The 17400-nt window shown below is 39.5% G+C and overlaps 1 protein-coding gene across 1 annotated transcript in view; it reads right to left on the bottom strand.

Annotated features, from left to right (window-relative positions):
- stk32a (serine/threonine kinase 32A) overlaps positions 1-17400 on the bottom strand; it is a 156359-nt gene that overhangs the window by 22623 nt on the left and 116336 nt on the right. The window contains exon 7 of the mRNA XM_067423577.1: positions 1461-1550. Within this exon, the coding sequence (XP_067279678.1) occupies positions 1461-1550 (90 nt within the window). The remainder of the gene's footprint in view (positions 1-1460; positions 1551-17400) is intronic.

The following is a 17400-nucleotide window of genomic DNA, read 5'->3' as shown; positions in this document are numbered from 1 at the left end:
AGTGCTAATCTGAAGATCAAAACCTCACATTTACCAAATCGGACAGCACAAAAACAGCAAGTTCCAGTATAGAATATGACATTTTTGCAAGATAAAAGCTAGGTATCTGTTCGATTTTTGTATTAAATTAATACGAAATGTCCCGATATAAAAGCAATCATTGCTTGAAGTTTAAAGTTAATGAAAAATTGGTAAAATTGATAATTGAGTCCATGGACATGAAATGTAGCCCTAATTATAGAATGACTCTGCAGCAATTTCCAATGATATATTTTATTGACATTGCTTGGAATATAGTTTTGATAGCTTAGCTTTTATCCACCAAATCTCTACTACTGAAATTATATTCTGATAATAGCTGCACAGTCCTGATACCCCAGCAATATTGGGATGGTGATAAAAAAAAATTCAAAATCAAATTAGAAAGTACCATGCTTCAAAACTATGCTAATTCAATGCTACTTTTTATTCTTTTCTGTTAGTGTAGTTACTACGCCTGGTACACTATTTGATAAAAATCCTTATTTTCAGTTAGTATATGATAGCATTAGCGTCTATTTTAGTTTACCATAAATGCGTGTCAGTACATTCAGTAGTTCAGCCATAGCTTTTAGTTCTGTTACAAAAAGGCATTTAAGTGTAGGATTCACTGTGGTTTGACATTCTCTCTTCATCGCTTTGTCACAATCATTTAACTCATTTAACATGACATAGTGCTTTTCAGGCCAGGTTGGTTTAAGGTACTTTCACGCCGTATAATTACGAGATTCTGACTTGTTCACATCCTCCGAGAATTCGTCATTAAAACTTGTTAACTGTGAATTTTCTAAGAGCTCCGACTTGTACTGAGGATTTGAACAGCTCCAAATGTCATCTAGTAATCTAGTAAAACAGGATGATAATTCAAAGTCAAGTCAAAGTCAATTCAGTACAGTGAGACTGTTTGGACAATGAATTTTAATGACACTTAAATGAATTTTATTATAGAAGAAAGAACACTTTATCTTTGAGAAAACTGATAAAAACTGTGAAAACTTTTCTATAACATTTAAAGTCCTCCTGTGGTGTTTCTGACGTCACAAACTACCTTGTAACCAATCACGTCAATGCGTTGGTGGGCTTTAGCATATCATTAATTTAACTATGACCACTCTGAAGCAGGAAGTCTCAACAGAAAACAGGTTAACCTTATATATTTTTCTGTTGATAAGAAAAACTAGTGCTAGGTAATTAATCGCGATTATTTGCATCCAAAATAAAAGTTTTATTTTTATTCAGGGATAAAATTCATTTAATTGTCATTTTGGCAATCAAGATGAGTTTTAAGGGATACAATTATTATTGACTACAGGGTGACTTCAACGATTTGTTAATGAAGAGTGGAAATGCTGACTGAAGTTGTGTTTAACTACACAAATAAAACATACCTAGAAGTTAAAGAGAAGTATAAAAGCTCTCACCCATGTATGGCTTTGTCCCTGCAATGGATGTGGCTTTCAAGTCTTCCTTCACAATAGCAGCTATGTTAAAATCTGTCAGGTGAGCGTGACCTGCAAAGAAGAGATTCACATTTAACAAAACCATAAACTGTACACTACAATAAATGAATTCATTTAAAACAAATATAAGCAAATGAAACAATAACCAAAAATACATTTCCTTTAAATAAAAGGTTAAACAGATGCTAACAGAGACTTTCCAGAGATTGATGGGCTCACGCTAATGGCTTCCCAATTTGAATAATACTAAGTATTTGTTGTGCTGGTGATGGGAAAGTACACATTGCTGAGTATGTATCATAGAATCAATATCTCTTGATACTTGAAAGGTCTATTTAGTCTGGAGAGAGCTATCTGCTATCTCAATGGCATTTGGTCAAGTTGGAGCAGGACCGGAAGTATGTGGCATTCGCCATGATGCTGTATTGGCCCAGGGGCACTTGGCTTTCTGCAGTCACCTGAGCCATGTGACTAATTACTCTGGAGCCGCTGGGAAATGACACGCTGACAACACTGATTGGCTGATGGCCTCACAACAACATGCACAGTCCCAACCCCACTACTAGCTATTTTTAACAAACTGTGATGTGATAAGTACCAATCATTTTCATGTTTTTAATAACTTTCAATGACTAAACAAAGCAGTCATCAGCCCCTATATCAGTGGTTCTCTACGTGTTTGAGCCAGTACACAATTATTTAGGAATTTGAACCAAGCTAATTTATTTCTCACACTTTACTACACAATTCACACATAAATTGTAAGATTTTCACCAACACTGATGAATATTATACGGTAAGGCTATTAAATAGCAGTCCCAATGTAAAGCAAGTTGGTATAAACCACCATTATCATCAAAAATATGGGATTGGATGTATTTTGAGTTAAGGTTACAGAAACTATTTACCATGGAGAATACACAATAGTAACATGAACTGTAAATAATGACACTTACCCTAATGAACAGAATGAATCCTTCCCAGCTAACACACAACGTACCACGTATATGGTTTATTGGTATGGTATAAGGGGGTAAACACACTTTTGATTTTATTTTCTACTCATTTACTCATTGGATGGCACAGAAAATCGCCTCTCTAAAACATCCACTTTTCAAGATAAACATGGAAATTTGTCTGATATTTGACGGGATCACGGCAGCAGCACAAATTTGATTCTGTGCTAATTTGATCTAATATTTGATGTTTTTAAACATGTTGTAGATTTAAGAAGCACATGAGAATCACTAAAATGATTGAATATATTTTGAAACAAAGGCTTGTTAATGTTTGTCAGTTTCATTCAGGGTAATTAAAGCAACAGCTTTGCAATAATGGAAGAATGTGTAAAAGTATGGTGTTTTTGGGGCAAAAGGCACTGTATTTAAAATGATAATAAACACCCCCTTACTTTTCCATTTGTTGACATGACATGCTTAGATTCAGATTGTACGCGTCATATATTAAGTTGGGTGTCTGTCCACCTTAGAGATAATCACCATATTTATAATGAAACCATCAGATTTAAAAAATGTGATATTAATGGGGTACTTCATCGCTGGGAAGATGAATCTGTATTTAATCTGGGTCATTAATGTAGTCGAAATGTGAAATTATTTTTGAATGTGGTGCCTTCTAGACTGAGAAAAGACAGAAAATGTATTTTTGACTCATGGGGATGAAAGACTACAATTCCCAGAATGCTTCGCTGTCCTGTGAGGCCATTCCCAAAGCCACCGCTACTGGATTACTGTAATTGAGTTTCTACAATTAAAAACTGAACGTGTCTGTTCAATATAATGAGTGAGTCCCCGCGCGAGTATCACAGCACTGAGCACTGACTGCAGGAGAGAGATAAATGAGCTGAAGGAGCTCTCGTGATGAGAGCTGAGGTAATCGCGACTACACTCGCGGCATCAGTGGCGTAACTTTGTTTTAAAAAGTGGGTGGGACATAAATTGCATATCATATGCATGCGAAAAACTGCCTACTATACGCACAGCAGTTATTGTGACGCATTGCCACAAACTCTATAGAGAAGAGTGAAATATTTGAATTTTCATGGTGGTAACAAAGTTTCTTTGTACAACTTTGTTATTTTGCCTTGAAATTTCATTTTTTGGAAATATGAACTCAATTTAGAAATGCTTTTAAAATGAAAAACTTTGCGTTTAATAAACAAATACATTTTTGAAATGAATACAGCACTTGGAGTGCATGCAAAATAATCTGTTCCCTGAGTCCACGGCCTGTTGTACGGAGTATTGTGAGTGGTTTCCACTGTCTTCAAGTAAAAATAAATCGCTGACGCCTTCGTTGGCCGTGGGTTAAAGAAAACAGAGCCTAACTATGACTAAATTACTAACTAAATAGGATATGTTTAGGCCTAAATATTAGCCTAATATATTATTATTTTAATTTCACATGTTGATTATGAAAAGGGAGCAGCATAAATATAAGATTCACAATATGTCTGGAGACTTGGGCTCACATGATTTTTTTGAGTTTATTTTCTAGAAAGTCTTTCTTTAAAATGAATTTAGTTTTGTATAAATTGTATTTTAATTTTGATCGATGTTTCATCATCTAATTGCCTGTATATTAAATAAGAAGCAAACCAAGATCATCTGGAATGGATTGACGTGCGTAATTGGCCTGTTTCTGCTGCCTTAAAGTAAGGCTGAAATATAGCGTCTTTCTGTTTTACTACATTTCTTGAATATATGTCTTAATTATAGAAGGCCTATAGATATTATTTGTGGCGGCACCGGGGTCCTTCATTAGGAAAGATGTTGTTAAAACACATAACACCTATATGGCAGGACCAGGTAACCTGTAAATGCGGAAAAACTGTTTCCATTGCACTTTTGTGAAAATGTCCTTTTTCGAATTGCCTGAAAAACCACCTCATGAGAGCGTAAAAACATTTTTTTACAATATATGGGAGTTTTTGCAGAATTGATGTGTTTCCATTGGGCGTATTTTTAATATGTAATTTCAATTTGTGCAATTTGAAGGGTAATGGAAACGTGGCCACTGTTAGAATAATGACACTGACATATAGCATGACATCATCTCATCTGACAGCCAATACTGAATCAGGACAACGCCAGACTCAGGTCAGTGGAACGGAAAAAAGACAACCCTGAATGGTCTAGAGCCGGGGTGGGGAACATTAACCCTGGAGGGCCACTCTTTAGCAGAGTTTCAGAGCCTGTACCTTTAGTAATCCTGAAGACCTTGATTAGCTTCAGGTGTGTTTGATTAGGGTTGGAGCTGAAATCTGCCAGACAGTGGCCCTCCAGGATCAACCTTCCCCACCCATGGTCTAAAGTGTCACCACTATGTTCAGTTTAGTTTTGTTCATACTTCTTCAGTTCCTGGGTTCCTTTGTTTGAGGTTCCCGCCACTAATCTGCAAAAGAAATATCTGGTGATGAACAACTGACTTGTTTGTATTACATTGCAAAGAGCTCTGTTATTGTAGCGCCACAGTAGAAAAAACGATCAGTTCCGTCCGGCTTGGATTGATACAGATTGGACAGATAATAAACAAAGAGAACAGTCTGGTCCGATGGAAAAGCGGCTTCACCAGTCGTGTATGTTTTGTATCGTCTTAGGAAACTCAAAGGATACGTTTTCAAATTGAAAACGAGCGCCATTTTCATTAAGTCCAAATACAGCGCAACACAACGTTGTGAGTGAGTAATCTGTTAAACGTGCTCACACCTGATTTCTATTAGATACAGTATGTGCACTTCATTGCTGTTCAAACGGGTTAAATGTTACAGGACACTAATAAAAGGAATGGGGTATGATGACGTGTTATGACGTGTAATGGTGTAGTAGTGGTACGTTTCATTAGAGTATGCCACTCAGTTTCAAGGGGCAAGGGGAACGGTTAGTGGTAGGGTTAGGCGAAGGGGTATAAAATAGAATTAAGATTGGTCAGTTAGTCTGAGGTTGAGTTCTGCTAATGCTTGGTCGACTGCCTCTGAGAATACTTGCTTTTAAACTTTGCTGAGAACTTTATTCATCCTTGCCTGACTCACTCACTGCACGTATCAGGGATATCAAGGATTGGATGTCCTTGAATTTCCTTAAACTAAATAATAACACAACTGAAATACTGATCATTGGCTCTGTAAAAAGGATAGACCTGTCCTTTGAAATTGATGGGGTTTATGTTAAGCCTTCTTCATCAGTCCGTAATCTCTGTGTCTTATATAACTCATCTCTATCTGTTGCCTCTCACATTTCTTCTGTTGTTAAAAACTTTTTCCATCTTCGTAATATTGCATGTCTTCGATCTTCTCTCAGTCAGGCCGATGCTTAAATCTTAATTCATGCACTAATCACATCCCTTCTGGATTATTGCAATGCTCTATTTTTTTGGTTCAAAACCAGAGTTCTCACCTCCACCAGGCGCTCTGCCACATTATTCCTCTACTGCATGATCTTCACTGGCTATCTGTGGCATCACATATTCACTTTAAGACATTACTTCTAACATTTAAGCCATTAAATGGTCTTACATCTCCATATCTGTATGACTTACTCCTCCACTATTCTCCTGCCCGGTGCCTCAGATCATCTGAGCTTGGTCTTTTGTCCAATCCTTGTTTCCGGTTGTCCACTGTGGGTGGTAGGTCATTTAGTGTCAATGCTCCTCAATTATGGAATTCACTTTCCCTCCCATTACGTAATATCTCATCTCTGTCTACTTTCAAGACCCAGCTAAAGACATACCTATTTAATTTGTATTTTGAATAATGTGGCTATACAAGACCTGTGCTTGAACTGTGTATGTGAGTGTGTTAATGTACTACTGTGTATGTGAGTGTGTTAATGTAGTACTGTGTATCTGGATAAATGTACTGTCCAACACTATGGAAAAAGGCCTTGAGCTATGGAAAGGCGCTATATAAATAAAACTTCTTCTTCTCATCTCCATCTGTCTGCCTGCAAACACCCTGTGACAGATGATCAAACCGTCCAAAATGGACAAACGGGTTGTGTTTATCTTCCTGGCTCAGAAGAGCCAACATTTCTTGTAGTTTGTTAAAGTTTGTTCGTCACCTGCACCCTGGATGATGATAATTTAAAAACCCTGTTTCAGGGCCAACTACAACCAACATATCGACCTCCCAGACACCACTGGACTGGGCTGGAGGGAAACCGTCATTTGCGTCAGCCGTCATTTGCGAATACCGTCATTGGAGACTCCTTGGTTCAGTCTCCGTCGGTTGTCCTGCAGATGGGATCTTGACTCCTCCCTCCCTAAACTCCACCATAGGCTGTTGGCACTGGAGAACTCTGGGTCTGCACCACGGACACACTACATCTTTGTAGCCGGGGTTCCTTCGTCATTCATTAGTCACCCCTTCTCCATCACAGCTGACCACAATCCCACTGTTTTGTCCTGCTATCACCAACCCTTCACCGTCCCCTGTTACCATCCAACATGTGTGGACCATATGTGGCAAGCAGGATGAGGCCAAGAGCCGTGGGAACAGAGCAAGGCTGGTGGGGCGAGTGTTAATGAGTCACCTGTGCCTAACCGACATTGAGTTTCTAACAGAGGAGCTACCTGAACATAAAAGGAGCGAAGGCAGTGAAGGATGGGAGAGGAACAGTCCTGGGACATCTATGTTGTGGTTTTATTATGTTTTTATGCAGCTTTACTTTACTTTCGTTTTGTTGTTTGTTTATTTTACATGATTATAGTTTGTAAAACTTTCCCTGGTTCCCTCCTTCTTCTTTTCCTTTAGACAAAAGAGTTGATGATGTGCAACTCAGGCGCACTGTTATATTCTCCAGTGCTCCTCATATAAAGGTCATAGACTACCATCTGCTAATGCTATTGGCATTTGTTTACACATGCTTACACACCAGTCATGCTGATGCCATCCTCCATAGTGTCAACACCAAGATGCAGCATCTCGTTCCCCTTCTCAGGGAAATGCGTTGCATTCAAAAGCCTGAGTCAATTCATATCAACTGTGGTTGCAAATTTGGCCTGGCATTACAACAGTTATCCTTATACAACAGTCCAGCTTTTTCCCAGTGCTAAGATTGAAACAGCACCTTTCAAAATGGCCTCTTTCCTTTCTGCACAGATAAAACCGTTTGGTTTGATTTGTGTGACTGTTCCCCTGCTCATTTCTGGTAATGAGATGACATTTAGTGTAGTGAGCAGATAAGGAAATAACAGTGACCGGAGTGAGGTGGCCAAAGCCACTCACCTTGATGAAGATTTGTCATCGCCTCAGGGCATGAGAAAACTAGAGCAGATGCGTTGTGTATCTGAGTGTGTATGACGAGACAGAAGGAAGGGCCACATGGGATTTTTTTTTTAATCTAAGCATATGCATATGTGTCCCTATATCAGAGATAAGTAGATGTTGTGGATGTGTGCGGTGTTGATATGAATGTAAAACAGCTTCATGCAGGAGCTGCATTATTTACACACCAACAATGTTAGTTATAAAGAAAAAGACAGAGTTTCCTGCAAACCAACGTCAGTCTCATTTGTATTCCCAGCTATAGCTATTGCAGTCGTTTGTTCCAATATGTATAAGAAAATGTCTAAAATCCTGTTTCTGCGTTGTTATTATTGACTATGTCTTTTTGAGATATTGAATGTAGATTGGTATGGGAAAAAAATATGTAAATAAAATATTTTAGATTATTTTGTGAATGCAATGTATATAATTATGAAATGGTTGTCAAATTTGCATGCCTGTCACTGCTTGTGTAATATCAGTAGTTCATCAGAATTGTATGCTATCTACCAATAACAATCAAACAATAAACCTTAAAAGGATAGTTCACCCTAAAATGAAAATTCTGCCATCATTTTGTCACCATGATGTCATTTCAAAATGTACTTTCTTTCTTATGTGAAACATATAAGAAAACATTTTGAGAAATGTTGATTTTGTCCAAACAGTGGAAATCAAGGGTCACCCAAAAAGGGTAGGTAACCAACATTCTTCAAAATATCTTATTTTGCTTCTCACAAAAGAAAGCCATACAGGTTTACAACCTGAGGGATGAGGAAATGATGAAAGAATATTACACGCACGCACGCACGCACGCACGCACGCACGCACGCACGCACGCACGCACGCACGCACGCACACACACACACACACACACACACACACACACACACACACACACACACACACATGTTGGTCTATGTGGTTTACAGGCACTCTCCATAGGCGTAATGGTTTTTATACCGTACAAACCATATTTTCTATCCCCTTACACTGCCCCTGCCCCTAAACCTACCCATCACAGGAAACATTCTGCATTTTTACTTTCTCAAAAAAACATCATTTAGTATGTTTTTAAGGCCATTTGAATTATGAGGACATTTGATATGTGTAATAATACCAGTAATAATACCACATGTAGTTATACAAATTTGTGTCCTCATAAACCACATAAACAGGCTCACACACACACACACACACACACACACACACACACACACACACACACACACACACACACACACACACACACACACACACACACACACACACACACAATAAAAATCTGAATAAATTGTTAACATGAAAGCTAATGTGTCACACGCTTTAAATTGGAATGGATTTTTTATGACATGCACACACTGCGCAAATATAGAGTGTGCACACTATTCTCCTAAATTGCTTTCCTTTGATTTGGGGTCCTAATTAAGAGACGACAAGCAAATTAACCGTTGTGCCATGCTGCTTATATTAATGAAGCAGTAAAAACACTCATTCCTGTACCCAAAACAGCGTCTGTGTACGAAACAAGGACTCCATTCAACCAACCAACCAACCAACCAACCAACCAAACCAACCAACCAACCAACCAACCAACCAAACCAACCAAACCAACCAACCAACCAACCAACCAACCAACCAACCAGACCAACCAACCAACCAACCAAACCAACCATCCAACCAACCCACCCTCCCACCCAACCAACCAACCAACCAACCAACCAACCAACCAACCAACCAACCAACCAACCAACCAACCAACCAAACCAACCATCCAACCAATCAACCCAACCAACCAACCAACAACCAACCAAACCAACCAAACCAACCAACCAAAACAACCAACCAAACCAACCAACCAACCAAACCAACCAACCAACCAACCAAAACAACCAACCAACCAAACCAACCAACCAAACCAACCAACCAACCAACCAACCAACTAAACCAACCATCCAACCAACCAAACCAAACCAAACCAAACCAAACCAAACCAACCAACCCAACCCAACCAAACCAAACCAACCAACCAACCATCCAACCAACCAACCAACCAACCAACCAACCAACCAACCAACCAACCAACCAACCAAACCAACCATCCAACCAATCAACCCAACCAACCAACCAACAACCAACCAAACCAACCAACCAACCAAACCAACCAACCAAAACAACCAACCAAACCAACCAACCAACCAAACCAACCAACCAACCAACCAAAACAACCAACCAACCAAACCAACCAACCAAACCAACCAACCAACCAACCAACCAACTAAACCAACCATCCAACCAACCAAACCAAACCAAACCAAACCAAACCAAACCAACCAACCCAACCAAACCAACCAACCAACCAACCAACCAACCAACCAACCAACCAACCAACCAACCAACCAACCAACCAAACCAACCAACCAACCAACCAACCAACCAACCAACCAACCAACCAACCAACCAACCAACCAACCAACCAAGCAAACCAACCAACCAAAACAACCAACCAACCAAACCAACCAACCAAACCAACCAACCAACCAACCAAACCAACCAACCAACCAACCAACCAACCAAACCAAACCAAACCAAACCAAACCAACCAACCAACCCACCCACCCACCCACCCACCTACCCACCTACCCACCCAACCAACCATCCAACCAACCCAACCAAACCAAACAACCAACCAACCAACCAACCCAACCAACCAACCAAGCAAACCAACCAACCAAAACAACCAACCAACCAAACCAACCAACCAACCAACCAACCAACCAAACCAACCAACCAACCAACCAACCAACCAACCAACCAACCAACCAACCAACCAACCAACCAAACCAACCATCAGATTTGTAGATTTGAGCTGTTTAGAAGGACCATTTAAAGATAGAAAATAATATTTTGTGATAATTAAAGGTGCCCTAGAATGATTTGAAACAATGTGTGAAATTGTTCTCTGATATCTACGTAGAGGGTATGTGGCTTATTTAGGGGCAAAAATTGTCCAGATACAGTTTTACAGGCCCATTTACAACCCTATAAATTACAACCCTTCCTTATTTGGAAGAGTCATGAATATTAATGTTGAGCTCTGCTCTGATTGGCTTATTTCAGCAGCTCACAGCAGTTCAGTAAAGCGGCTCGTGAGTCCTGACCGTCCTGCCAGAACACAGACCGACTGAAAGACACTAAGCAGAACATCTCAAATGGAGATTGATAAAATGCAGCTTACTTGTTTCTTGGTGTTTTCAGATCATCTGCGCGAGAGAAAGAGCTCGCATTCGTGCAGTTGCCAGATTTCAGGTATTTAAATCCCCCAAACAGAGCTTTTCTGTGAAAAGTGTTTTACCTAAACATGTCCAATCTGGCAACCATATGCAAGCGAGCTCTCTCTCTCGCACGGATGATCTGAAAACACCAATAAACAAGTAAGCTGAATTTTATTAATCTCCATTTGAGATGTTTTCTCATGACGTGTCATGAGAGCCGTTTTTGCAAATGTTGGGGGCTTGCATATAAATGATCCCCAACGCTTGCGTCACGGTTGGGTTTATGTTGAGAAGCACTTTTTTTCCGTGCTGTTTTTGATTCACAAGCTTTACATAAGAAGGAGGAGGCAATGGTGTTTGAGACTCACAGTATGTGATGTCCATGTACTGAACTCTAATTATTTCACTATGGCAAGGTTAATTCAATTTTTCATTCTTGGGCACCTTTAATAAATTGTAAATAATTTGCTGCCATTTTGTTAAGTAATCATGTAATTTATAAAGAAAAATAACTAGTCTGATTATGAGTATTTTGAAATGTAATACAGTATAAATGTCACACACTGGCTTGACTTGATTATCCACAAACAATAAGGCTTGATGAACATGACACCTAACGAGATGGCAAAAGATACAAGGAAACAGGAACTAAACCACAGGAAGAGTACACAGGCACATCAAGATAACAGAATACACAATAAGAGTCCATGAAACAGAGACAAGGGGAATGGTGACAGTAATAATATTACAATATATCATCTTTGGAATTTGATTATGTAATCCGGATTACATATAATCAGTTACTATCCAGCATATCGACATGTTCCAGAGATATGTTATGTGTGAACGAAGCATAATGGCATTTTTCCTGCTCTTCCTTCATAACTGTATCATTCTCTCTCATGTCAGAATACTGAGTGTTTTTCAACTCTCTCCTCTCTCTCTCTCTCTCTCTCTCTCTCTCTCTCTCTCTCTCTCTCTCTCTCTCTCTCTCTCTCTCCGTGAGTGAGTGAGTGGTCTTGGCAGTGGAGGTAACATATTTTCTATTCCTCAGGGAATAAAAACCCAACTGTCCACTGAGCTGTAGAGAGCACCTCCTCTAGACGTGAGGTCTGCAGGAGTCAGCGGTTTGCAGCCACCCTCGGGGGGTTAAAAGAGCACTGCTCTGTGTCTGTAAGCTGAGCAGATGGCCTTAAAAAGCATTTTGACTTACAAATATCTGTCTGATTTTCAGTCAAAAGCAAATGGATGTTTTGCCATAGGCTTCATCTGCAGTAGGCAGTATAAGGGATAGTTCAACCAAAATAAAAATTCTGTCATCATTTGTGACTTTTATGACTTTATGACTGTGAAACATAAAATAGTATATTTTGTGAAATGTCTAAAATATGTTTTTCTTTTTCTCTCCATACGATGGAAGTCAATGGGCCCTATTTTAATGATCTGAGTGCGTGGCGCAGGGCGTGTCCGAATCCACTTTTGCAGAGTCTGACGAGTCAGTTTAAATACATGTGTGTATTGCCACGATTGGTCAACTAATTAGCCAATTTCATTTTCATTAGTCAATTTCATTAGTCAACCTGAGCACCACATGCATGTGACACGGAAGAGAAGAAATTATTTAAATATCTTTGTTTGTTTTTCTCTGCACAAAAAGTATTCTCGTCGCTTCATAGCATTAAGGTTGAACCACTAGAGTCATATTGACTATTTTAACGATGTCTTTCCAAATTACTCCCTATTTCATGAAAATGCCACATCCACAAACACACTGAAGTATATAAATATGGCTTATAGGAAACACTGCTCCGTTGTGATGTATGTTTTTACAGCACAATCACAGATACACTATATTGCCAAAAGTATTGGGACGCTCCTCCAAATCATTGAATTCAGGTGTTCCGGTCACTTCCATGGCCACAGGTGAATAAAATCAAGCACCTAGGCAGACACTTCTAAAAACATTTGTGAAAGAATGGGTCGATCTCAGGAGCTCAGTGAATTCAAGCATGGTACCGTTATTGGTTGCCATCTGTGCAATAAGTCCATTCCTGAAATTTCCTCACTACTAAATATTCCACGGTCAAGTGTTAGTGGGATTATAACAAAGTGGAAGCAATTGGGAACAACAGACACTATAAAACGTAACCATGTAAAATCCACGTAAAATCACAGAGTGGGGTCTTGCTGAGGGTCACAGTGCATGGAAGTCGCCAACTTTCAGCAGAGTCAATAGCTCCAGACCTCCGAACTTCGTTTGGCCTTCAGATTAGCTCAAGAACAGTGTGTAGAGAGCTTCATGGAATGGGTTTCCATGGCTGAGCAGCTCATCCAAGCCTTACATCACCAAGAGAAATGCAAAGCATGGGATGCAGTGGAATAAAGCAGCCGCTACTGGACTCTAGAGCAGTGAGATGTGTTCTCTGGAGTGACCAATGACGGTTCTCTATCTGGCAATCCCATGGGGCGAGTCTGGGTATGGCAGTTGCCAGGAGAACGGGACTTGCCTTACTGCATTGTGCCAAGTGTAAAGTTTGGTGGAGCGGGGTTTATGGGGGTGTGGGGTTGTTTTTCAGGTGTTGGGCTTGGCCCTTTAGTTCTAGTGAAAGGAACTGTTCTTTAACATACCAAGACCTTTTGGACTATTTCATGCTCCCAACTTTGTGGGAACAGTTTGGGGATTGCCCCTTCCTGTTCCAACATGACTGCACCAGTGCACAAACTTGACTGGCCTGCACAGAGTCCTGAGCTCAAACAGACAGAACACCTTTGGGATGAATTAGAGCAGAGACTGAGAGCCAGAGCTTCTCGTCCAACATCTGTGCCTGACCTCACAAATGCGCTTCTAGAAGAATGGTCTTAAATCCTCATAAACACATTCCTAAACCTTGTGGAAAGCCTTCCCAGAAGAGTTGAAGCTGTTATAGTTGATAAATTGTTGATGATATATTGTATAGTTTAAAGGGGTGATGAATTGAGAAATCAACTTTCCCTTGAGCTTTTGATATATAAAAGGTCATGGTAATATAAGAATATCTTGTAAGTTTCAGAGCTGAAAACGTCTTTGTTAGTCAAAGAAAAGCCCCTACAGTATAATAATCACGTGTAATTCAGTAGCCCTGCCCACCGACTCATGGAGCTGTTCAGCTTGTGCTAGTAAACATGCCGAAGAAGATAGCAAGATATTGCGCTATTCCTGGTTGTGGAAGAACACAGTCGCTGCATTAGCTTCCTTCAGATCCTAATATTAGGAATGTGTGGTTGAACTTTATTTTTAATGAAGGTCCAGCTGACGTGGGGAAGACATGTTCACTTCAGTTCACTGCGGGATCGTTTGTAAACTATCTCAGGTCGAGCTGGATTTGTATGGAATTACCTTTGTCTCAAAAAAACTGAACAGAACTTTATAAAACTGAACGCAACTTTTTCAGAAACTATCAAAAATATGCCATTACAAAAGAAGACAAACACATTGAAAAACTCAGTCGCACAAATGTAACAGGATATTCATTATGCTTCATTCTTTGTTAATGTTTTTCAAAGATTCGTTTTCGCAAATCGTGGATTGTGAATGCATTGCGAAAGATTTCGCTTACGTTTCTCAGTTTTTCGTTTGCTCTTTTGACACAAACCTCTCGTGGGGGCGGGCTTAACAGTGAGACACTCTGATTGGATAAAGAGCTTTTGATGGACAGGTGCTCTCTGACCTGCGCATATGTGAATGATCTCGCGGTGCTTTAGTTCGTAAAGATGAGCTCTCAGGAGAGACATGGAGTGACAGCGGCTTCATCTTCATCATCTTCACCCGCTTGTTCTTCAAGGCAGCAATAAGTTTGTGTTATTGAAGTAACCAATAATATCGATACAAGTTGTATCCATGTACAGTGTGCAACAGTTTTGGCTTTATTTGACACATTAATTATTTAAAAAGTTTTATGTATATCAACAGTGGCGTAACTGTGTGTGTGTGTGTGTGTGTGTGTGTGTGTGTGTGTGTGTGTGTGTGTGTGTGTGTGTGTGTGTGTGTGTTTGTGTGTGTGTGCGTGTGTGTGTGTGTGTGTGTGGTGTGTGGTGTGTGTGTGTGTGTGTGTGTGTGTGGGGGTGGGGGCGGGAGGTATATTAAGATGTCCAAAAATCAATTAAATAGTTTATTTATTAGCTAGTATAAACCTCATGTTTAATTCTTGTATCTATAGGCTACTGATCATCAGTGGATGTACATCAAGAGCACGGGCAGTTTTTTTAAATGCATTTTATTTCATGATTTCACCGGAACAAATAGAAAGTCTCTGCAATGGCGTTAAGCGATTAAAGTGCTCGTCTGTGTGTAGACTGCACATTCACGCGCCACTGATAACAGACAAGCACCAGATCGCCTCTTATATAACAAAAGAATGAAATGATGCTCTTCTAGTTAACCAGAGATGTTGTGTTTGTATTAGTTAGGTACAAGATGTTTCAATGTTTCAAAAAGTGGTGGGGACATGTCCCACCCGCAAATTACGCCTATATATATCAATAACCCACGACAAACTGTTACACACTGTACATGGATACAACTTGTATCGATATTGTTGGTTACTTCAATAACACAAACTTATTGCTGCCTTGAAGAACAAGCGGGTGAAGATGATGAAGATGAAGCCGCTGCCGCTCCATGTCTCTCCTGAGCGCTCATCTTTACGAACTAATACAAAGCACCGCGAGATCATTCACATATGCGCAGGTCAGAGAGCACCTGTCCATCAAAAGCTCTTTATCCAATCAGAGTAGATCACTGTTAAGCCCGCCCCCACGAGAGGTTTGTGTCAAAAGAGCAAACGAAAAACTGAGAAACGTAAGCGAAATCTTTCGCAATGCATTCACAATCCACGATTTGCGAAAACGAATCTTTGAAAAACATTAACAAAGAATGAAGCATAATGAATATTGTTAATTTTTTTCATTTTCAATGTGTTTTTCTTCTTTTGTAACGGCATATTTTTGATAGTTTCTGAAAAAGTTGCGTTCAGACTGTGTTCAGTTTTATTGAGACAAAGGTAATTCGATAGATTTGGATCTGACAGGAATGGTGCAACACACTTATGTGAGTAAAACGTGTTTTTATATGTAATAGTATTGCATTGTTATAGATCGTTTTGCTTATGTGTCTAACAGAACATACCTTTAGCACGCTGGACTCAGACACGTATGGGCCAGGGCTCGCAAAGCCCGGCAAGCCGATCATTCTCATTATATTCCGTTCTTGATCTGTGCTGTTGTCTCTCAACTTGACATTTGACGGTTCGCACTTATATCGACTGACCTTGCGGGCTATATGTAATATAAAAATAATACTCCAATAAATCGCGGGTCGATGAGAAATAAATCATTGTGTTTGTTTGATAAAGACGTTTACGAGCCCTGTGATCGAGAAAATCGTTCCGCTTGCCGCTTCTCCCTCATTCTCTCCTCTCCCTGAACTGACAGCGGAGCTTAAGCTCATTAAATATGCTAATCTTATCCGGATTTGGGCGTTTACTTCCAAGTCTCCAGTGACACACTCATCAAAACCCAGCGTTCAGAAGAGAGCCTCAAAACCAGTTTAGAAAATAGCTTATTACTTATTATTTATGATGTTTTTGAATGTAAAAAACACACAAACATCATTAGTTGATCTCAGACAACAGCATAAAAAAATAAAAAAGCCAGTTCAAATTTAAAATTAGTTTTAACAGCTTTAAGTTTTTAAGTTTACAGTTCTTAAAAAGATTGTTAACATATCTTTTTTTTTGCACATTGCTAGCATGAAATGGCATGTTTGCTAGCATTATATCATGTTGCTAACACAAATTAGCATGTTGCAAATATGATTTAAAATGTTGATAGCATGATTTAACACATTGTTAACCTTATTTAACATCTTACTAATATGATTTATTGTGTTGCTAGTATATGATTTATCATGTTGAGAGTACAATTTTGCAGTATCCGATTGTAAATAAACATCAATCATGACTGTTGACATTTTTCATCTGTGGGAAGGCTATGAAAAGTCCTCACATCCCCTGCACAGCCTGGATCATAACATTTATTTCCATGATCTGCCGTTTTTGCGATCCTCGCGTGACGTGACACTTATTTATCTGCTGAACTCCCGACGGCTGTGCAGCTCCGCCTGACAATGAACACTGAACATAAACATGGGCTGGCATGCAAATGTTGGGGGCGTACATATTAATGATTCCAGCGATTGCGTCACAGTTGGCGTTATGTTGAAAATAGCCTGTTTGTCCATGGTGTTTTTCACAAACAAGATGTACACATGAAGGAGGAGGCAATGGTGTTTGAGACTCACTGTATG

The sequence above is a fragment of the Pseudorasbora parva genome, chromosome 18 (genome assembly GCF_024679245.1).
Source record: "Pseudorasbora parva isolate DD20220531a chromosome 18, ASM2467924v1, whole genome shotgun sequence".
In the NCBI taxonomy this organism is placed as follows: Eukaryota; Metazoa; Chordata; class Actinopteri; order Cypriniformes; family Gobionidae; genus Pseudorasbora; species Pseudorasbora parva.
The sequence above is the reverse complement of the archived record's forward strand: the minus strand, read 5'-3'. Positions and strand labels throughout refer to the sequence as shown.